The 24,242-nt window shown below is 41.5% G+C and overlaps 1 protein-coding gene across 2 annotated transcripts in view; it reads left to right on the forward strand.

Annotated features, from left to right (window-relative positions):
- Nucleotides 1–8,045: 8,045 nt before the first annotated feature.
- Nucleotides 8,046–24,242, forward strand: part of LOC126474952 (serine/threonine-protein kinase Nek8) — a 321,061-nt gene continuing 304,864 nt past the window's right edge. For both annotated transcript variants that reach the window (XM_050102469.1, XM_050102470.1), the window contains exons 1-2: nt 8,046–8,179; nt 22,161–22,342. In XM_050102469.1, the coding sequence (XP_049958426.1) occupies nt 22,195–22,342 (148 nt within the window). In that variant the 5' untranslated portion in view covers nt 8,046–8,179; nt 22,161–22,194. The remainder of the gene's footprint in view (nt 8,180–22,160; nt 22,343–24,242) is intronic.

The raw sequence follows: 24,242 nt of genomic DNA on the forward strand, positions 1-24,242 counted from the left end.
ATCCCAGATCATAAGGTGTCGGGTGGGGCCACTGCGCCTTGGACGAATGCACTCCATGAGCCGGTACTCACCAGGTCTACGTCGTACGTGCAAACGACCATCACTTGCATGCACGCAGAATTTGCTTTCATTGCTGAAGACCACGGCACATCATTCCATCCTCCTAGTGATCCTTTGACGACACCAGTGGAGCTGTATACGTCGATGCTATGGCGAGAGTGGAAGATGGGCTAGAGGTGTGCGCGCGCTCATAGTTCCACAGCTAATACCCGGTTCGCAACAGTTCGTGTTGATGCGTCTGCGCTCACAAACCCTCTTATCTGTGCTGTGGGAGCTGTACGATCTGCTACTGCTGCTCTTAGAATACGACATTCCTGGCCAGCGTCTGCGCTATGTGGACGTTCAGAACGTTGTCAATGGGTGTGAAGTTTTTCACGTGACCGCTGATACCAGCATCGTTGCACAACTGACGCAGCACGTCCAACTTGTGTGTGCAATTCTCTGGAAGGACTGTCCCGCCACTCGGAAGGCCACAATTTGACTCCTTTAAAACTGCTCAGTTGGCTGTAGGAAGCGCGATTGCCTGTTTACTTCACACGTATGCATTGCCTTCTGGCTGTGAGAATTCCCTGTTAAATGGTAGATACATATGGTGCTGTGACAGCTGTACGACTACGCTATCTGTTGGTGGACGACGGTGAAACTATTATCAGTACATCTACTGTCCTCCAGGTGGCATACGCCGTCATCGGATCAAAATCGATGTCGTCTTTCCAGGTGTACTAATTTTTTTTCCGGCAGTACATATCGCGCTGAAAATTCAATATGTAAAGAAGAATACCATCATTATGGTGGCAGCTTGATTTTTTTACAGGTGATAAAACGTTACGACTATAGCAAGTACGTTTGATCGATAGTAGTGACACGTGTAAGACTCGTTCGACCGATGCATTACATCAAATAATGAATATGGAACAAGTAATGAAGTGAATACAGAGAATAATACTGAATCTCATGTTAGTAAATTGTCGAAGTGTCTGTAGCAAGATCCCCGAGTTAATCTCCGAAATAAACAGTTGTTGCTGTTGTTGTGGTCTTCAGTCCTGAGACTGGTTTGATGCAGCTCTCCATGCTACTCTATCCTGTGCAAGCTTCTTCATCTCCCAGTACCTACTGCAACCTACATCCTTCTGAATCTGCTTAGTGTATTCATCTCTTGGTCTCCCTCTACGATTTTTACCCTCCATGCTGCCCTCCAATGCTAAATTTGTGATCCCTCGATGCCTCAAAACATGTCCTACCAACCGATCCCTTCTTCTAGTCAAGTTGTGCCACAAACTTCTCTTCTCCCCAATCCTATTCAATACCTCCTCATTAGTTACGTGATCTACCCACCCTATCTTCAGCATTCTTCTGTAGCACCACATATCGAAAGCTTCTATTCTCTTCTTGTCCAAACTATTTATCGTCCATGTTTCACTTCCATACATGGCTACACTCCATACGAATACTTTCAGAAATGACTTCCTGACACTTAAATCAATACTGGATGTTAACAAATTTCTCTTCTTCAGAAACGCTTTCCTTGCCATTGCCAGCCTACATTTTATATCCTCTCTACTTTGACCATCATCAGTTATTTTGCTCCCCAAATAGCAAAACTCCTTTACTACTTTAAGTGCCTCATTTCCTAATCTAATTCCCTCAGCATCACCCGACTTAATTAGACTACATTCCATTATCCTTGTTTTGCTTTTGTTGATGTTCATCTTATATCCTCCTTTCAAGACACTGTCCATTCCATTCAACTGCTCTTCCAAGTCCTTTGCTGTCTCTGACAGAATTACAATGTCATCGGCGAACCTCAAAGTTTTTACTTCTTCTGCATGAATTTTAATACCTACTCCGAATTTTTCTTTTGTTTCCTTTACTGCTTGCTCAATATACAGATTGAATAACATCAAGGAGAGGCTACAACCCTGTCTCACTCCTTTCCCAACCACTGCTTCCCTTTCATGTCCCTCGACTCTTATAACTGCCATCTGATTTCTGTACAAATTGTAAATAGCCTCTCGCTCCCTGTATTTTATACCTGCCACCTTCAGAATTTGAAAGAGAGTATTCCAGTTAACATTGTCAAAAGCTTTCTCTAAGTCTACAAATGCTAGAAACGTAGGTTTGCCTTTTCTTAATCTTTCTTCTAAGATAAATCGTAAGGTTAGTATTGCCTCACGTGTTCCAACATTTCTACGGAATCCAAACTGATCTTCCCCGAGGTCCGCTTCTACCAGTTTTTCCATTCGTCTGTAAAGAATTCGCGTTAGTATTTTGCAGCTGTGACTTATTAAACTGATAGTTCGGTAATTTTCACATCTGTCAACACCTGCTTTCTTTGGTATTGGAATTATTATACTCTTCTTGAAGTCTGTGGGTATTTCACATGTCTCATACATCTTGCTCACCAGATGGTAGAGTTTTGTCATGACTGGCTCTCCCGAGGCCATCAGTAGTTCTAATGGAATGTTGTCTACTCCCGGGGCCTTGTTTCGAATCAGGTCTTTCAGTGCTCTGTCAAACTCTTCACGCAGTATCTTATCTCCCATTTCGTCTTCATCTACATCCTCTTCCATTTCCATAATATTGTCCTCAAGTACATCGCCCTTGTATAAACCCTCTATATACTCCTTCCACCTTTCTGCCTTCCCTTCTTTGCTTAGAACTGGGTTGGTTCTCTTCTCTCCAAAGGTCTCTTTAATTTTCCTGTAGGCAGTATCTATCTTACCCCTAGTGAGACAAGCCTCTACATCCTTACATTTGTCCTCTAGCCATCCCTGCTTAGCCATTTTGCACTACCTGGCGATCTCAATTTTGAGACGTTTGTATTCCTTTTTGCCTGCTTCATTTACTGCATTTTTATATTTTCTCCTTTCATCAATTAAATTCAATATTTCTTCTGTTACCCAAGGATTTCTATTAGCCCTCGCCTTTTTACCTACTTGATCGTCTGCTGCCTTCACTACTTCATCTCTCAGAGCTATCTATTCTTCTTCTGCTGTATTTCTTTCCCCCATTCCTGTCAATTGTTCCCTTATGCTCTCCCTGAAACTCTCTACAACCTCTGGTTCTTTCAGTTTATCCAGGTCCCATCTCCTTTGATTCCCACCTTTTTGCAGTTTCTTCAGTTTCAATCTGCAGTTCATAACCAATAGATTGTGGTCAGAATCCACATCTGCCCCTGGAAATGTCTTACAATTTAAAACCTGGTTCCTAAATCTCTGTCTTACCATTATATAATCTATCTGATACCTTTTAGTATCTCCAGGATTCTTCCAGGTATACAACCTTCTTTTATGATTCTTGAACCAAGTGTTAGCTATGATTAAGTTATGCTCTGTGCAAAATTCTACAATGCGGCTTCCTCTTTCATTTCTTCCCCCCAATCCATATTCACCTACTATGTTTCCTTCTCTCCCTTTTACTACTGACGAATTCCAGTCATCCATGACTATTAAATTTTCGTCTCCTTTCACTACCTGAATAATTTCTTTTATCTCGTCATACATTTCATCTACTTCTTCATCATCTGCAGAGCTAGTTGGCATATAAACTTGTACTACTGTAGTAGGCATGGGCTTTGTGTCTATCTTGGCCACAATAATGCGTTCACTATGCTGTTTGTAGTAGCTAACCCGCACTCCTATTTTTTTATTCATTATTAAACCTACTCCTGCATTACCCCTATTTGATTTTGTATTTATAACCCTGTAATCACCTGACCAAAAGTCTTGTTCCTCCTGCCACCGAACTTCACTAATTCCCACTATATCTAACTTTAACCTATCCATTTCCCTTTTTAAATTTTCTAACCTACCTGCCCGATTAAGGGATCTGACATTCCACGCTCCGATCCGTAGAACGCCAGTTTTCTTTCTCCTGATAACGACGTCCTCTTGAGTAGTCCCCGCCCGGAGATCCGAATGGGGGACTATTTTACCTCCGGAATATTTTACCCAAGAGGACGCCATCATCATTTAATCATACAGTAAAGCTGCATGTCCTCGGGAAAAATTACGGCTGTAGTTTCCCCTTGCTTTCAGCCGTTCGCAGTACCAGCACAGCAAGGCCGTTTTGGTTAATGTTACAAGGCCAGATCAGTCAATCATCCAGACTGTTGCCCCTGCAACTACTGAAAAGGCTGCTGCCCCTCTTCAGGAACCATATGTTTGTCTGGGCTCTCAACAGATACCCCTCCGTTGTGGTTGCGCCTACGGTACGGCCATCTGTATCGCTGAGGCATGCAAGCCTCCCCACCAACGGCAAGGTCCATGGTTCATGGGGGTGGAAATAAACAGTAGCAATGCCAATATTGTATTAGGTACTGAAAGCTGGTTGAAACCAGATATAAAAAGCAGTGAAATTTTGAACTCGGATTGGACAATGTTTAGGTCGGATAGGACTGATGCTATGGGAGGTGGTGTGTTCATTGCACTTAAAAGCTGTTTAAACCCAGTTGAGATTGATACTGGGTCGGACTGTGAAATAGTCTGGATAAATCTGTCAATCAGACAAGGATTTACCATTGTATTAGGAAGTTTTTATAGACCACCAGTATCCGCAACAGACGTCGCAGGACGTTTCAGGGAAAGTATTGAGTACATAGGAAGTAAATATCCAAATTATCCATTAGTTACAGACCGAGACTTTAATCTAGCATCCATTGACTTGGAAAATTACACGTTTATAACAGAGGGCAGAAGTAAAGATTCGTGTGAAGTTATTCTAGGAGCTCTCTCAAAACACAACCTTGAGCAATTGTTTAGAAAACCAACTCGAGATGGGAACATATTAGCTATCTTGGCGACAAACAGACCTGATCTTTTTCAATAAGTTAATCTAGAAGAAGGTATTAGCGACCATATTGTCGTTGTGGTTTCTATGTCAGTGGAAGTTGTAAAAAAACCAAAGAAACAGGGTAGAATTTTCTTGTTTGGGAAAGCAAATAAGAGTTTAATTAATGAATATCTTCATAGTCAGCTCCAAACATTCACTGCGGGACACAAAGATATTGAACATCTTTGGTCGGAATTTAAAGGTATTGTCCACCATGTGCTAGAGAAGTATGTGCCTAGCAAAAGCATAGGTGAGGGAAAGGATCCACATTGGTACAACAAACATATTACGAAATTGCTGAGAAAGCAGAGAATTTTGCACAGTCGTTTGACAAACAGAAATTATGCGAAATGAAAGCAGCTGTCAGAAGGACAATGGGAGATTCTTTTAACAAATTTGAAAGCAACGTTTTATCTGCAGATTCTAAAAATAACTCCAAAAAATTTTGGTCGTACGTAAAATCTATGAACGCTACAAATAATTCAATACCTGCTCTTGCTGACAGTACGTGTAACGTAACTGATGATGATAAACAGAAGGCCGAAATTCTAAACCTAGCTTTCAAAAATTCGTTTACGGTAGAGGAAGGCAGCACCATTTCCCCTTTCAATTATCGAACAAACGAAATAATGGCTGACATAGTGTTTAGTGTATCTGGGATTGTAAAACAGTTAAGATACTTAGACGCCAGGAAGGCATCTGGCCCAGACCGTATCCCCGTAAGATTTTATGGTGATTATGCTACAAATATAGCACCATTCTTATCCACCATCTATCAGAGGTCATTGGAACAGCGGAAAGTTCCAAGGGACTGGAAGAAGGCCCAGGTCATAGCAATCTGTAAAAAGGGTAGAGAATCGGATGCACATAATTACCAGCCAATTTCACTGACATCGATTTGTTGTAGAATCATGGAACATATTTTGTGTTCAGACATAATGACCTTTCTAGACTCTTGAGAAGCTCATCAACAGAAACCAGCACGGTTTTATGAAACAGCGGTCTTGCGAGACAAAGCTGGCCCTCTTTGTGCATGATATACAACAGGCTCTAGATACCGGCTCACAGGTTGATGCCATATTTCTCGACTTTCGAAAGGCGTTCGACTCAGTTCCGCACTGTCGCTTGCTCCAAAAAGTGCGCGCATACGGTCTGTCCGATGACATATGCGGTTGGATAGAAAGTTTTCTAACAGACAAGGAGCAGTATGTCGTCCTGAATGGGGTGACTTCAACAGAAACAAGCGTAATTTCAGGTGTGCCCCAGGGCAGCGTAATGGGTCCGTTGCTTTTTACGATTTGCATAAACGATCTGGTTGATGGTATTCCCGATGGTATTCCCGATGATGCTGTAGTCTACAGGAAAGTAGTATCACACGAAAGTTGTGAACAAATCACCGAGGATTTGCAGAAAATAACTGCGTGTAGTAATGACGCGGTTATCTCTCAATATTAGTAAGTGTAACCTACTGCGTACAACAAGGCGAAAATCACTATTAATGTAGGAGTACAAAATTAATGCCCAGTCTTTGGAAGCGGTAACGTCCGTCAAGTATCTGGGTGTGACTATTGGAAATGATCTCAAATAGAATGATCAGATTACACAAGTAACAGGTAAGGTGAACTCTAGATTGCGGTTTGTTGGTAGAATCCTGAAGTGATGCAGTCCTTCAGCAAAGGAAATAGCTTACAATACCTTAGTTCGTTCAGTCTTAGAGTACTGTTCGTCTGTATGGGACCCTTACCAGTTGGGTCTGCTTCAAGAGATTGAGAAGGTCCAAAGAAGAGCGGCAAGATTCGTGACTGGTACATTTAGCCATCCCGAGAGCGTTACAAATCTATAGAAAGTTTGAAGTGGAACACACTTGCAGATAGACGGCCCGCTATACAAAAGGGGCTGCTCACTAAATTCCAAAATCGGAGCTTCACCGAGGACGTAGAGCATATATTATTACCACCCACTTTCAAATAGCGCAATGATCACCATTCAAAGATAAGGGAAATAAGAGGTCGTACTGAGGCGTCCAGACAGTCGTTTTTCCGTCGCGCAATACGCGAGTGGAACAGAGGGGGGGGGGGGGGGGGGGAGGGATTTTACTTTGGCGCGAATTGTGCCCTCCGCCACACACTTCTTGCGGTTAGCGGAGTATATATGTAGATGCAGATATTATTTTTTTTAATTTATGAATTTGGCCAGCTATGGACCGCATACAACTTGAGACTTATGGTGTTTCTTTTTCTTCCGTTCTTCCCAGTACTTCTTCATTTTCTCGCCAACTGCTCGTCTCTGTTCATCTGTCCACACTCTCTTGGGTCGAGGTTTTGGCTCATCTTCTTCATAGTTTGCGTTTTCTATAAGTAGCCTAAAGTGATTCCTGTCACGTATTATTTCTTCTGTAACATCTATTTTGTTGGCGTCTTTCTTTACAGTTTTTTTCAGTTTACTAACGTAATTAAAAATTTTCTTTGTAATCCGTGATTCTTCCATTCTTTTTAAATGTCCATAAAATTTTAGCCGTCTCTTCCTCATTGTATCTGTGATCGTTTCTGTATTTTTGTATAGGTCTTCATTTCTCCTTTTAATCCACCTGTTTTCCTTGTTTCTCTCAGTACCTAGAATTTTTCTTAGTATTTTTCTCTCTCTTTTTTCTAGTTCTCTTAATTCACCTTTCTTATTCAATGTTAGGCACTCTGATCCATACGTTGCTTGTGTCCTAATAACTGAATTATAATGTTTAATCTTCGCTTGTATGGATATTGATTTCTTATTGTAGTAGTTTTGTGTTAATTTATATGCAAATTCTAACTTTTTTATTCTTTCTTTATTTGTTGTGTTATCCAGTCCATTGGCTTGGATCCACTCCCCCAGGTATTTGAATCTATCAACTCTTTTAATTTTTCCATACTTTGTTTTCATGAAGTTTTATATATATATATATATAAAAATCTGTTTCTTCAAAATAATAATAGAATTAATGGAGGATGCTGCTCTGCCCTGATAGGTTCAGTAATATCTTCCGACGACTAGCCGTCTGATGCATGCCTGCACAGCATTGTTTACCCTTTACAACGTAAATGGCTAAAGAAAAAGAGAACGAGAATGTACTGTGTGACCTGGCGAGCCGCAGTTGTCGCTGTGGTGACCGACTGTGTTGACGACGCGACAGAAATCGATGGGCTGGCCCCGGCGGTGGCCGCTTTCGCTCGCAGGTGCGTGCCGACGCGGCTCTGCGCATGCTAGTCGCCTGTCCAGCTGAGCACCTCGAACGTCTCCTTCGAACGTCGTAATTGTAAGTACAGCTCCAAACTGATTGTGTGTTGATTGGAACGTTTTGTTCAAGTTATTTGCGCAATTAGTTGAGAGGACATTTTAAAGTGACGTACATAAAGTATACTATGAAACTGTCAAGTAATGATCTGTAAAGCGCTGAATATACATCAGCCAGTCGCAAGGCTACCTCGGCCAGCAGATTTGCTCCATCTACCCTTACGGGCGCTCCCTAAAGTTTCATAATGTTTCCGTAATTTATGGACTTAGGCCTTAATGACTGGTGCCGTTAATGTGTAATGTTTAATGTTTATACTGGTCTGATATGGCTCCATTTCATCTCAGCTTATTGACCTGAAGTTACACCGAACATCCTCAGAAGTTTCATGCTCTTCGAGGCTATGTGACCATCGACCTCGAAAGCGCAGTTACTCTTTGAACACATATAGCTAAACTCCACGCGAAAGACTACATAGTTATACAGACCCGCTGGCCTATCATCCGGTTAAGCAATTTATGTATTACATTCATTTTTAAAAGTGGAAAACATAACTGTGTAGATATTTTGAAGAAATGGCCCTCCGACAACCAATAGGTGGGGGTCACCCTGCTGCCGACAACATCATCCACAAATAACCTGCAGTTTATGCAAACAGTTTTGAACTATTTTACATTTAACCTCCAAATCGACCCGTTGAAGGCACAGAAATTTATGTGCTTGATCTCTGCTACAGTCCTAAGAATGTTTCGGATAGAATACAAAGAAAGCTGTGTGCACGTGGCCGTACGCAATGCAGAGTAAACGTAGCCACAGCATAAATTCCTTTCCTGATGGGAAACACAATTTTTGTCATTGTGACTCCAGAAATAATAGTTATTCAAGGTCAGTCAGTGTATGAATTTGATACTGTGAACTTGAACTATGAGCTTTGACAAAAGTGAAAACGTAAACGTCGAAGGATACAAGAAGACATCGAGACTAAAAAATGAAGTTAAGTGTCAAGAACAGCACATAAAACGCCAATTGTTTCCTACTGCAAGTTAACTGTTCAGCTGTCGCGTATTACAGCTACAGGTACAACTTGTAATGCTTGCTTCGATGTTACTACAGCTGATTTTCGGCAGCCGACTGTTCTATTTAAGACCGCATTGGAGAGTGCTAGACCGATTAATTGATGTACCGTTAACGAACATATCAAATTAACGATCTTGAATGCGACTAATATCATGGATACACGAATAAAACACAGCGCCGGAACCTAGAAATATCCCTTGTGTGAATAATTATATAATGGCTTTCGGCGCCAGTAAAGTTATATTTTAAATTGTTAACCGTAAGGTTGTAATTTTGACTCAGAACTGTTAAAACTGGTACCACAGGACATCATTATTTACAATATTTGTAAAACTAAAACCGTACATCATAGTAATAAATTGTCCACTAGAGATTCATCGCAGGACACTTTACCTACATGAAGTTTGCATGACTTTCGAGACATTTAGTCACACAGAACTGTTTTCAAAATTAGCATCGCACTACGTGTCATTGACATGCATGAAAAAAGAAACAATCATGAAACACACACGTTCTGAAATAAAATTACACATGTAACGTATTAAAGATCTATTTTACTAGCCGTATGAACCGTTGCCAGTTTAACTCTACTGGAGAATTACGCTGACGATGAAAATTTCAATTTGCACGAAATAGTATGTGCTTCGGGAATAACTGGTTTGGTTTCTTATTTGTGCGACCGAGTCAGCTTCGAATGTCTCAAGTGTGCCAATGTCTTTCACATTAGCATATCTGACTTCCTATGATAAATGGCAGGAAGGCCCAAATAATTACAATTATTCATAGCGATGTCAGAGAGATAGTCATAATGATGGCTAAACAGACATCGCCCAAGCCGGTTATTCGCCTTCATACAATCAGACTCACCCGCATTCCCACAATAAAAGTTGTAACTAACACACGAAGGGTATTAGTGGTAGAAAGTAAAAGAATATGGCATAATGTTTGAACAGAAATTAGTGAATATTCTCATTCAAAGACACTTACATTGATACAAGCATCTTAACAGATCGTGGCTAGAAGGAGAATAAGAGGGAAGTAACAAGTGAAGTATTTCGGACAAAAGATGGAGATTGCTCTACAACAATAAGTTGTTTTCTAAACTGATTACTCCAGACTTAACCGCATTATGACTGTATGTTTCACATACATGAGTCTTTTCTTCATCACAAATAACACATTTGTAGTCAGACTATTACATTTGATCTAAAAAAGTAGTTCTATTAAAACAAGGCAAAAAAGAGAAAATTAGTAATACGTTGTTCTAATCTGAAATCATCATTGCTCCAAAGAAGTCATCAGATGTGATGAGAGATTATAAATTATTGCTACTTAAATACATAGAGTAGAAATATCTATGGACAGAGCATTCACATGCGCAGAATTGATTTTGTTTTGTCAATAATCATTGCAACTGTGGTAACGTGACGCGGACAAAGTATCTTTGTCCGCAATGCGTCCTATAAACTTTTTGTGTCATTATAATACTAGTGCAGGCATATTCCGTTCGTTGGTCCTGTGTATTTGGTATAGACGTTTTGTAGACACCAAACCATTTGGATTTGATACCTGGATTAAACTGGGCTCTTAGGTTTGAAGAGAAATATCTACGGGCGTCACGACACGGCACCGTTATGTCAGCCTGTATTTGCGCTACACATTAGTTTGCTGAGCCCAGTGCCGGAAGGTGAAAGTGAGATTACGAGTCGCCATCTGTGATACAAAAAGTCAGTGTCTAGGGCCTAGTATCAGTATTGGGGAATTAACGACGACAAAGTTTATTAATGACCAAAGCAAACTTCATAGCATTTTGTTCTTGGCCGCAGGTGAAACAACATTTTAAAACATCGACATTAATTTGCTAGGGAAAAACTATATATGTACAAACACATCAAACAATAGCTGTAAAGGAATAAATGGAGCCTCTTTACCTTAACCATTTTTTTCTTGTATAACTAATAAAATCACAACCAATCGCATTTTCCTCCTTCATTAAAGCCATTTCACTTAAAACGTTAAATTGCTTTGTCAGCTTATGTTCCAATTTATATACGATGTACGATAAATCGTACATTGTAGGTGGCCGCTCTGTTCTGCTATTGTTAAACCTAAATAATGTTTCGCTTTCAGATATCTGATCTGGCTTGTGTTAAGAACACTCAGTGAAAAAAACATCGAAGTCGTCATGTAACATTTCCAGTTTGCGACGAAAGTAAAGCGCAATAAGAAAATAAAGAGTACGAAGAAATGGAAGCACAAAATCTACTACTACAGCATTAGTGTTTGCAGTAGACGACACCGGAAAAACTTTCTTCGCGTGGCGTGAGATGGGGCATGGTTCATTGACGAACTGTGTGAATGTCGTCATTTGAAATGCACTGTGGAACGTGACTTTATATGGCGTGAGGTGACTTGATGGCCAGTGCGAATTGGCCTTAAACGACCAACGTCGTCCCAAGATCACGTGATAATTCCAGCTTAATGTTGACACCATTTGCAGAACGCAGTGCTCACTCCAAAGATAATTCTGATCTGTGCTTAACTGGTAGAACAGTGATGTATGCATCCCATACCTAACACAACAGCATTAGAGTAATGTAAGTACTTTTCTGCTGTGGACCTAGGTTTGATGTATATTGGTGACCGGTAGACACACAATGTATTAATGTTTGGTAGTAGTTGTCCAAATACTTTTGATCATATTCCGTTGGCAAGTGTAGATCACGCAGTGTAGAATGTACCTCTGAAAGGGGAGGCACTTCGTCAATGTTGGAGTGTTGTCTATTGGAAGTTCCAGAGGATTCTACTATGCAAACCAAAATTATTAATGTCCTCTTTCTGGCATTATTTTTTTACAGATTACACTCTGCTCACAAAGACAGCGTCTTCGGGAGAGAAATAAGGTAACTGACTAGTTTACAAAATCACTTTTACACTAAGATGACAACGTCGTGTAATAGCGATATGCACAATACAGATGGCGGCAGTATTGCGTACACGAGGTATAAGAGGGCAGTGCATTGGCACAGCTGTCATTTGCACGTAGGTGGTTTATGTGAAATGGTTTCCAACGTTATTATGGCCGCACGGCCGGAATTAAAAAACTTTGAACTCGGAATGGCAGTTTGGAACTAGGTGCATGGGACATTCCATTTCAGAAATCTTTAAGGAATTCAATGTTCCGAGGTCCACACTGTCAAGACAGTGCCGAGAACGCCACATTTCAGGCATTACGTCTCACCTTGGACAACGCAATGGCCGACGGCCTTTACTCAACGACCGAGAGCAGCGGCGTTTGCGTAGAGTTTCCCGTGCTAACAGACTTGCAAAACTGCGTGAAAGATCCTATAAATCAATGTGGGAGGTACGACGAACGTATCCACTGACTAGGACAACACGGCGAAATGTGGCGTTAATGGGCTGTGGCAGCAGACGACCAGTGTGACTACAGTGTGTTAACTGTAAGACGGCAGATTGGTGAGGGGAGTGCGGGGAGAGGAGGAAGCAAGCATTGGCGGGCGAGGGGAGATGAGCCGTTGGGGGGGACAAGGCACGCCTACCAGTTGCAGTGCTGGCACTACAAATTGAGCGTCATGCTTACACGAAAGCAGACGAAAGGCTTGGAAGTAAAACTCGCTTTAAATGTTGTTCGTAAACGAAACTGAAATCGTCATGTACATTAAAATCTATATATATTCATCCGATATATTCATCCGATTGCCATGAAACTTTGGTGAGTTGTTCTCCAAACGCCCGAAAAGGTAATGGACTATGTTTCAACAGTTATGACAATGCAACATGCGTAGCGCAATTGAGTAGGTCAAGGCTTGTTATGCAGCAGACCCGGATTCGATTCTCACTGCTCGCAATTTTTTTTTCATTCCCTGCAATGTTAAACTATTAATTATACAATTTAAATATACTTAAACAGGTCATATAGTATAACGTAACTGTCAATCTCTATATATAAAAATGAATGTATGTATGTCTGCCCTCTCTGCGTTCCCAAATCATTCATCCGATTGCGATGAAATTTTGGTGATTTGTTCTCCGTACGCCCACGAAGGTTCCTAGTCGAAAAAAAAGAAATAATACACATTCTTGAGGAGATATGACGTCATAAACAACGAAATGCCACTGCGGGAAAACATCCAGATTTATGCATCCACTGTTTGAGAATGAGAGCACTTAGCGACTAGCAACAAACGTTACATACAATTTGAAAACTTTGCGAAATTTTTTCTCGCTGACACCCCCACAAAATAATGAAAGAAAAAAAAGGTGGTCGCTTACTACATTTTCTCGGTACATACCGAAAATCTGCCGCAGTAGGCGTGACGTTTTAATGTATTTTTTCGTTACTATTAACTCTAATCACAACATATTTCGCATACAGTATCCACATACATCAGTAAATTCGCCGGCAAATTTATGTCTCTTTACGACATATAATTCAGGAGATATGACGAGGTAAACATCGAGATGCGTGAAAAAGTGCCGCGTCAGGCATGACTTTTTTTTCTATTATTTCTTCACTAGTAACACTATTCGCAACACGTTTCGCAAACGTGTTAAAAAAAGTATATAAAACCACGCAGAGCAGTACATCGCAAAACAATAACGAAGCAGACGACAATGGCTACCTTGTACAACACAGCTACGTAATGTTGGCAGCAGTCGAAACTGCGTGCCTCCCGAAGCCTCCCGACGTTTACCGACTTCTGCCGATTCAGAACTAGGGAGAGGTCAGCCATCTAAAACTTTACACACTGTACCTTTGCTAACAGCACAACATCGCTTGCAGTGCCTATCCTGGGCTCGTGACCAAAACGTTTGGACGCTAGACGACTGGAACCGTGGCCTGAACAGATGAGTCCAGATTTCAGTTGTTAAGCGCTGATGGTAGGATTCGTGTGTGGTGCAAACCCCAAGAAGCCCTGGACACTGGCTGTCAACAAGGCATTGTGCAAGAGGGTGGCGGCTTCATAATGGTGTGGGCTGTATTAACATGTTCGGGTATGTGATGACCACTTACAGCCATTCATATACATCATGTTCCCCAAAAACGGTGGAATTTTTACGGCTGACAGTACGCCATGTCATCAGGCCCAAATTGTTCGCGACTGGCTTGAAGAACAGTCTGTACAATTCGAGTGAATGATTTGGCCTCCCAGATCGTCCGACATGAATCCCATTGGACATTTATGGAACATAACTGAGAGGTTAGTTCGTACACAAAATCCTGCACTAGCAACACTTTCTCAATTGCAGATGGTTATAGACGCAGCATAGCTCAATCAGCATAGCTCAATATTTCTGCAGAGGACTTCCAACGACTTGTTGAGAATAGAGTTAATATGGGTGTTACCAACATATAATGTTTCCACGGTAACAGGAACAGATGTTAAGTGATGGTAGCAGCGCAACGAAATGTAAATACAACTTTTCCTTACTTGGGGCTAGTAACAGATAAGTTTAATCATTTCTAGTAAATGACTAAGAGACTAGTTATATAAAATTAGAAGAGTGCGTGTCTTAAGACTAGTGTCCCTGACTGGTCCCTGAACTGCCTGGTATGTTGACTTGAGAGAGAGGACCACCGTTCTTGCAGTTGCAAGGTTGGAGGTAAATGGTTTATATAGTTGTCCACACACACAAACGCACGCGCGCGCGCGCGCGCGTGCGCGCGTTAGTAGCAGTATGAGCCATAACGGACAGTAGCAGCGCTACGACGGACCAATGGCTCAACCAACAGAAGTATAGCGGATCCAGAAAGGAGCACATCGCAGTAGAGGAAACAGCGGCAGTGGCACAGGTGTGCACGACCACAGGAGTTCTCTTCGCATTTTATTTATTTAAAATAAAATACGTACCTGTCATATTCCTATCACAATTGTGGTGTTGGTAGCAGCACAGATGGATGGGGGAAATTTTTTGCAGTGTAATTTAGCGATGTCCTGTGCGTGTTTTGTGTGTACATTTTTCTCTCTATCAATGTTCCTACTTGGATTTCTGCTGTTATTTACATCTCTGCTGTAATCTTATACTGTAGCGCTCCTCTAAGGCAGCCTGATAGTCATGCATATAAGCCCTCAGATTTGACCTTAAGTCGTTTTTGTGTGATGCCAGAGATATATATGCGTACACATTTTTATGTAAATAATACATATCTTTGACCACTATATCACTTTATGACACGCTAAAGGTATGTAAGTGTACATAATTATCTTTCATTTTCAAATGAAGTAAGGCAGCTTCGTCCCATTTATGTGTATCGTTTTAATACCTCACAATAATTTATTGGAGAGAATAGGGAGTGGGTGTGGGAACATAGAGCACATTTGAGCGTGTTCCATCATCTTCTATTTTTGATTGGGTGAAGATAGGACAGACGCATTTTAAATTTCCCTCTAGCAAAACTGGGCTAGTTTCACCATCTTGGATGATGATTGGTTGTTTCATTTTAATACTACACTGTGATTGTCTGGAGGGAGAAGGGGGGAGGAGAAAGCCAGAAGGGGAGAGCAGGTGATGACATCATACGTTCAAGGTCATTGGTCCCTGTCGCTGAAGGTAGGTTACCCACACTAACACTTGCACTTTCCAAGGTCATTTAATTGCAACATAAGCTAGATAATAACTAACATGTATTTTTAATTGTCTTTATAATAATTCATGAAGTACAAAGCTTTTTGACACACTAACACAAATCTACGCCATGTAATTTATTTCCAACTGTCAGCAGTCAGTAAGTTTGATCAATGCCAATTTACTAAATCCTCTTTCACCCCTAGCAACAGTCACTGGTAGGATACTGAAAATCCTGGGTGCAATGCAAAGTTCAGGAAACACAGGTTATAACCTCAGCTCATAAATTTCATTCAGAAGAAATAGAACATATTTGTATTCTGTTGTCTTTGTCAAATACGAGAGGTAGCTGCGCACAGTGACTTAAACATTTGAATTTCTTTGGTGAGATGATCACTCAGATCATCAGGATACATTCTAATTAGTTTCTATATTGTATTTATTCCGACAATAACTTCAAAAGTTGCAAAAATGATTCTCATTTCTTCTTAGCGAAAATACAGGTGAGAAACAGTTTTGTCTTTGATTATGGCAAAAACTTCTTTTTGAAACTGTTGTTCCTCGATGTTATCTGGGAGTGTGTTAAGTGCTCCACAATTACCCGAATCAGATCTATCAAAGGAAATCTTCCGTTTCTTTCCTCTCTTTTTTGAGAAAAAAAACTGCTTGGTCCTAATTTAGTAGCCATTTTTTAGCTCTGCTTAAGGATTGAGGCCAGAGAGGTCTTATGTCCTTAACTACGGCATTGATATTTTTCATTTCAGTATCAGGAGAAATATCTTTTGACTGCAGAATCAAGCTTCTTACATTTATATGGTCCAAAATGTCCCCTTCCACATTCAAGAGACTCATTGTTTCAAACTTGGAGAAATAATTGATCAGCGCATTTACTTATGCTACCCCTTCTTGAGACAAACTGCATTGACTTTTTGTGTATTTCAAAGCTTTTATTACTTCTGATAATTGTTCAGCCTTAGGCTTCGCTGCCTCAGTTCTTGCGCTCCATCTAGTTTTTCAGATAGGCCCTGAAGAGATCGGTCGCCAGTGTTTTTAATAATCTTAATAATCTCTGTGGGCTTCCACTGAAAAACTGTACAGCTGGTTCAGATGGTTCAAGAATGTACGTACTTTATTGTTTCTAGTACCATGTAACCCTACTAATTTCAGAGTATGAACTGCACGATGAGTAAATGTTGCCAGCGGATAAATGTCTCTAATTTTTGACTACACACCTTTTATTTACCTTGTTATATTTGACCCACTGCACAAAGCACTGACCACGATAATAAATCGGTTTCATGCTTGTTAAATACATCTATGGTAGGATTAGTAATTGCATCATCTGTCTTTTTCTGCATATGAAAATTTTGCAGAAACCCCTCATTAATTTTCCATTTCTTTTCGTTTTTATGAAAAAATACCTGAAAATCAGAATGTTCTGTTCGGTTTTAGACACATCAGGATTAGCATTGCAAATAAATGAAGAAAAGCAGGACTTCTTGCCTTGATTCTAAAATTTTCTTTAATATATTATCCCTACATAAACATACGAGGGTCGGTCAAAAAGTAATGCCTCCCATTTTTTTTCTACTTAAAGAAATTAAGTTAAGTGAAAAATTTGAATTTGGCGCCATTCCTCAAACCTTCTTCTGCAATCCACTGCAGTAGTAACTTTCTGTGTCAACAGGTGGCAGCACAGCAGAAGTTTGTAAGATGGCCGACATCGATGTTCGTTTGAGACAGCGTTGTGTGATTGAATTCTTGAATGCAGAAGGTGAAACGCCCATACGCATTCATGAAAGACTGAAGAAGGTGTATGGTGTTGTGACAGTGGATGTCAGCACTGTTAGACGATGGGTTCGTCGTTGTAAGGAAGCTGAAGGGCAAACACCGTTGACTGACGAAAAGCGGAGCGGCAGGCCGGTGAGTGCAGTGACTCCACACAACATTCAGCAAGTTGATGACATCATTCGTGGTGACCGTCGGGTGACTGCAGATGAAGTGTGTCGCATTATTTCTCTTAGTAAAGGCAGTGTGATCACGATTATTAAACAATTGGGGTACTCAAAAGTTTGTGCACGGTGGGTTCCAAGAATGTTAACCGATCAGAATAAAGAGGCAAGGAAAACAATAACCTCCCAACACTTGCAGCGCTTCCGTTTGGAGGGAGATGAGTTTCTGAAAAAAATTGTGACCGGGGACGAAACATGGGTGCATTTTTTTGAACCCGAATCAAAGAGGCAGTCAATGGAGTGGCGTCACACAAGCTCGCCGAGGAAGAAAAAATTCAAAACTGTGCGATCGGCAGGGAAAGTTATGGCAACAGTTTTCTGGGATACAGAGGGTGTGATTCTGGTTGATTTTTTGGAGCAGGGATGCACAATAAATTCTGTTCAATACGTCACAACCCTCAACAAACTTAAAGCACGTCTTCAGCGAGTTCGCCCAACAAAATCAATGGCAGATGTTCTTCTTTTGCATGACAATGCAAGACCACACACCAGTCGTCATACCTCTGACGAGATTGTCAAAATTGGATGGGAAGTTTTGCCTCATCCCCCATACAGCCCTGACCTGGCACCATCAGGCTTCCATCTGTTCGGGCCACTAAAAGAAGCTCATCGTGGGATTCATTTTGAAGATGAGGAGGCCGTCAAAACATCCGTGCGTCAATGGCTTAGGAAGCAGAGCTGTGATTTTTACCGTGCTGAGATACATGCCCTTGTTCAAAGATGGACCAAAACTGTAGAGATGGGCGGAGATTACATTGAAAAATGACAAAATGATCCTCAATGTTGTGGTTTTCAACCTATGTAACTGCATTTAAATTTCCTGACAATTAAACGTAGAAAAAAAAATAGGAGGCATTACTTTTTGACTGACCCTCGTAGAAACTCACTGTGTGTTTCTCCCGATAGCTTTTGATATTAATGGTATCCCTCCATAAAAATGGGCCATACTTAGCCAATAACTCGGCAAACCCCAAGAAAAAACCATTATTTGGCGCCCTAATTGCTGACTACTTCGCCTAAAACGCAAATTTCGTGAGATTAAAAAGACAGTAACATCTGAAATTCTTTTTAACGGCTCGCGTAATAAGTCTCTTTCTTTCAGCAATATCTTCAGGAACGTGGAACGCACAGTGTTATCCGCTTGCCTTTGTTCATAATCTATGTATGCTAAATAATTATTTTTGTGCGACAAACTATTCTCGCGATCAGTTGCTTTCGTGCAGTCAACCTAAATGTAACAGGCGTGTTGTGATCATTCTGCACTAGTAAACATGGTCAACAGAAGAGCTTTTAACTGGCTGTCACTCCGCACTAACCAATTTCTTTGTCTATAAACTGTTGGACTACGCAAAGGTAAATATTTGAAAAAACCCTTTCTAATAATTTTGTCTCTAAATGGATATGGCCATTGCCCAGCATCACTTGGATTCCAGCCACAGTCACTACATCCATCAGATTCAGACTTTTGTTCGCTTACCTCTTCTGCGTTAGGCGGCTAAATGCCTACATCAGATGCTGTTAGTTTAGGTTTCTGCTCGGAACAAGTCTCTGCTTCTGCTAACACCGAAGGATTACACACATGCGACACTGGATTATCTTTTGGTAAAAATAGCCATCTATTAGTTGTTTTATTTTCTCTAGCTCTTTCACAAATTCTTCACAGCTCTAACGTTTTTCTTATCACTTGTATGCACCAGATTTATATGCTATGCATATAAACCCAACACTATCCTGGAAATAAATAATTAAAATACCTACTGAAATATGTTTGCACAAATAAGGAAAGCTTTAAATAATGTAGAAAATAGTATTAATAAATTATTTTTGAAAAATTTGTAGCCTATCTCAAAATAAAAACAATATAAACAGGATTGCCTAACAGATTCACAGATACCTGTAGTACTTGCAAAAGCAAAGAAGCCTCATTTTCGCAAAAACTACAACTTGCACACTGCTGTCACTCCAAATGTTCACTGAATTAATTAGAACAAGCACAGCTCTTATATCCGAAACACACTGCATGTAGAACACCAGCAAGCTGACGATAACAACCGAAAACCACACCCGTCAGTTTTGTTGCCAACGCTATTTTTATGATAGCAGCAAGAAATTTCAGCAGGCCTATTAATGAAACAACGCTACCAGTATTCTTGTCACCAAAGGGGTTTTAGAAACTCTCTCAGTGCATAATTAAACATATTTAATCTCTAAAGAAGTTATGATTGGCCTAATTATTGCTGACAAACCCGTCACACGCTGGACATGGGGATTTATCGTTTAATTTGGCGATAGCGCTGTTCAGTCATCACCACAGTTGATTAACAGTTTGCGTTCTGAAATTTATTTCGATAGTTAGAAGCAGATAGGTTATAAAGCTTGTCCAGTTTTTCTTGAGTCGTGTTAGAGGCCAGCGTGGCGGACGATGTGGAAGCACTACAGTGACCGCAGGACGAAGAATGTTGTGCGGGAAACATCAACAGTGCTGACAATATGTGCAGATTGCGCAACATTCTGACAACTTGCTGAGAAGGAAATGACGCATGCAAGTAACAATTTTTCGTAAAAGTACTTTAAAGCGACGTTCATGTTCACGTGTGGTACTTATTTGTAGCAATGAAACTGATAGGAACTTCCTGGCAGATTGAAACTGTGTGCCCGACCGAGACTCGAACTCGGGACCTTTGCCTTTCGCGGGCAAGTGCTCTACCAACTGAGCTACCGAAGCACGACTCACGCCCGGTACTCACAGCTTTACTTCTGCCAGTACCTCGTCTCCTACCTTCCAAACTTTACGGAAGCTCTCCTGCGAACCTAGCAGAACTAGCACTCCTGAAAGGAGGAGAGCTTCTGTAAAGTTTGGAAGGTAGGAGACGAGGTACTGCAGAAGTAAAGCTGTGAGTACTGGGCGTGAGTCGTGCTTCGGTAGCTCAGTTGGTAGAGCACTTGCCCGCGAAAGGCAAAGGTCCCGAGTTCGAGTCTCGGTCGGGCACACAGTTTTAATCTGCCAGGAAGTTTCATATCAGCGCACACTCCGCTGCAGAGTGAAAATCTCATTCTGGAAACTGATAGGAAATTAAATTGAGGCCACAGCTCAAGTCAAACAATAATCAGAATCATGCGTAATAGCTACTGCAGCGCCGATCAGTGCCGGCTTCCGTAGATTGGCAGCAACGTAAAGCGTCACGAAAACTTACAGTTTTGTCAACGAGTGCTTTGTGTTGCATGGGGACACTGCCCCAAAAAAATTGGACATTCTATAAAATCGTGTCGTTTTTATATGATTTTAAATTTATTAAATAACAAAAGCGTCGCTAGCAACATTGACCGTAAGTGCTTGTACGGTAGCTCAGTACAGTTCGGCGAAAACTTCGATCTTAAAAAAAAAAAAAAACACAACTGAATAAAGGAGAAAAATACATGTAGAGAAATAATGTTTTCCCTCGTCCCACCCCCACCTTCACCCACCAAAATCCCGGGGGCCTCCCACATTTATCTGTCAGATAAATAACGAAAAAAACACAAAAGCGGTATTTTCGTTGCAGTATTCTCATATATAATATTTTCCAGAGGAAGCGTCACTGTGCCTTGTCCTATCCCATGACTGCTTCGACCAGTATCAATATACCTACAGAATCCAGCACACAAAGACTAGATCATAGCCACAGGAGACGAGATTAACACTTTCGCACTCTCGTCTTCATATGGTCTTGTAACAGAACAATAGCGTCTGAACTTGGCATTCCAAGACATGCACTTTTCATTAGAGATGCCCTTAATTAGCTAGTAAGACAGATCCATTTTATATCTGTGTGAGGCCAAGGCCTCATATGTGACATTTAGTCAAGTCAGTCATCTACATATTTGGTTTACCTTACTTTCCTTGTTTTTACTCGAACTAATCAAAGCGTATTTAATGCCTCTTGGAAATTCCTTATTAACCCAATTTTTCTAAAGAGACAGAGATGCCCTGCTTTCCGTTTGTGTCTTAATTTGGTTGATTTGTTCAACAGCCACATCTACACAGCCCAAAAAAAAATAGCATATCATCTACAAAAGCAGAGTTGTAGGTTCATTTCTATGTAGTGAAGCGTGACTCAGTTCCAGATCTTATTAGTGCTCAGTTCTTTGCGCCATTCGCGGACTAGTTGCTCAAGAATCCGGCTGAACGGATATGAGAAACCAATTTCCTACCTCATGTTAATCGCACTTGCATTAAATTCCTTCCAGAATTTCATTTTTCATAAGATAACTCGAAAGCTAAGATTATGGCTACAGATTACTTATTGCTGGACTTCTAATTCAATTGATGTTATGCACGCATGTTACAGGGTTTTCCTTCCATCGTAGTCACAGCTGCTAACGATGCTCTCTGGCCGGCCGGACCAGGTGCGCAGCATGGTGCTGGCGTCCAGTAGGGCACCTCATCTCGCTGCCATCTCGGAGTGCGTCAGGACTGACGCCACTGTCGTCTCCTACAAGTATGACGCCGCCTCATTGGACCACATACTACGTGAGTACGCGAAAACCAATATGGAAGTTAATGAAAGAACAACGAGAAGTACACCGTAGGAAAAAAAAGAAAGACCGAACAGGAGTTGTGCGACGCAAACGAAAGCCGTTAGGCGTGTTTCCGCGTCTGAAAGATGATAGCTATTCAAATTTCGCGCCAGTCGCGTGAGAGTGGCGCTAGTAGCGCCACAGCGAAGATGCAAATCAGGTTTGCTTTAAATACACGCTCTAACGGCCATGAGCCTTAGTTACTTTTGACATTAGACGTGGTGAGTTGATTTTAGTCGAGAATGCGTTTAAGGCAACAAAGATGCCATTATCAACTCCCACTGAGTTTGAACGAGTTGTGTAATAGGGCTACGAGGAACTGGATGTTCCTTCTGCGATACTGCAGGAAGACTTGGCAAGAATGTAGTCACTGCACACGACTGCAGCCAGCGGTGGTCACGAGAATACATGGTCGCAAGAAGACCGGGCGCCGGCCGGAGTGACCGAGCGGTTAAAGGCGCTACAGTCTGGAACCGCACGACCGCTGCGGTCGCAGGTTCGAATCCTGCCTCGGGCATGGATGTGTGTGATGTCCTTAGGTTAGTTAGGTTTAAGTAGTTCTAAGTTCTAGAGGACTTATGACCACAGCTGTTGAGTCCCATAGTGCTCAGAGCCATTTGAACCATTTTTTTTGAAGACCGGGCTCCGGACGGCCATGTGTCACCACCGACAGGGTCGCGTCGTACTGCATCTGTAGCAACAAAAATGGTTCAAATGGCTCTGAGCACTATGCGACTTAACTTCTGAGGTCATCAGTCGCCTAGAACTTACAACTAATTAAACCTAACTAACCTAAGGACATCACGCACATCCACGCCCGAGGCAGGATTCGAACCTGCGACCGTAGCGGTCACGCGGTTCCAGACTGAAGCGCCTTTAACCGCACGGTCACAACGGCCGGCTCTGTAGCAACAATTTGAGCAGTAATTGACAGAAAAGTGACACAACCAGCTGTTATAAACCTGTTACTTCTGGGAGCCAGATGCCCTGAACATGTATTCCACTAACCCTGAACCACCACCATTTGCGACATCAGTGGGCAGGGTGAAGGTCTGATGTGTTTTTTGATGAAAGCTGGTTCTATTCCGGTGCCAGCGATGGCCGTGTGCTGCTTAAAGGAGGCCACTTGAGGACAAGCACTCAATCTGTCTGCATGCTAGACACACTGGACCTACACCTAGAGTTATAGTCTGGAGTGTGATTTCATACGACAACAGGAGCACTCTCCTGATTATCCCACGCTCTCTGGTTGCAAAGCTGTTCGTCACTCTGGTGGTTCGACCTGTTCTGCTCCCACTCATGAACACCATTCCAGGGGGGTGTTTTCCAGCAGGATAACGCTCGCCCACATACCGCTGTTTAACCCAACATGCTCTACAGTGTCGACATGTTGCCTTGGCCTGCTCGATCACGAGATCTGTCTCCAATGGAGCAAATATGTGACATCAACGGACAGCAACTCCAGCGTCATCGACAAAAAGCATTAACTGTGCATGTATTGACCCACCAAGTGCAGCAGGCATTGAACTCCATCCGACAAACTGACATCCGGCTGTACAACAGAACGGATGCACATTTGCATGCTTCTATTCAACATTGTGGCAGTGAGGCCGGTTATTAGTGTACCAGCATTTCATATCTGCAATGGCTTTCCTTACGCTTACATTGACCTATCTTGCAATATCAATCACTTAAATATGCTACCTAGACAATTGTATTTCCGAAGTTTCATTACTGTATATTAATTGTTTTTTCGTGTTGCGATTTTTGTTGCTAGTGTTTGTTAATACAAACCACGACTCAAAACACAATTACGTTCGCAATTTGCGTGAGCTGCGCATTGAGCGCACTTG

This window comes from Schistocerca serialis, chromosome 4 (genome assembly GCF_023864345.2).
Source record: "Schistocerca serialis cubense isolate TAMUIC-IGC-003099 chromosome 4, iqSchSeri2.2, whole genome shotgun sequence".
NCBI lineage: Eukaryota > Metazoa > Arthropoda > Insecta > Orthoptera > Acrididae > Schistocerca > Schistocerca serialis.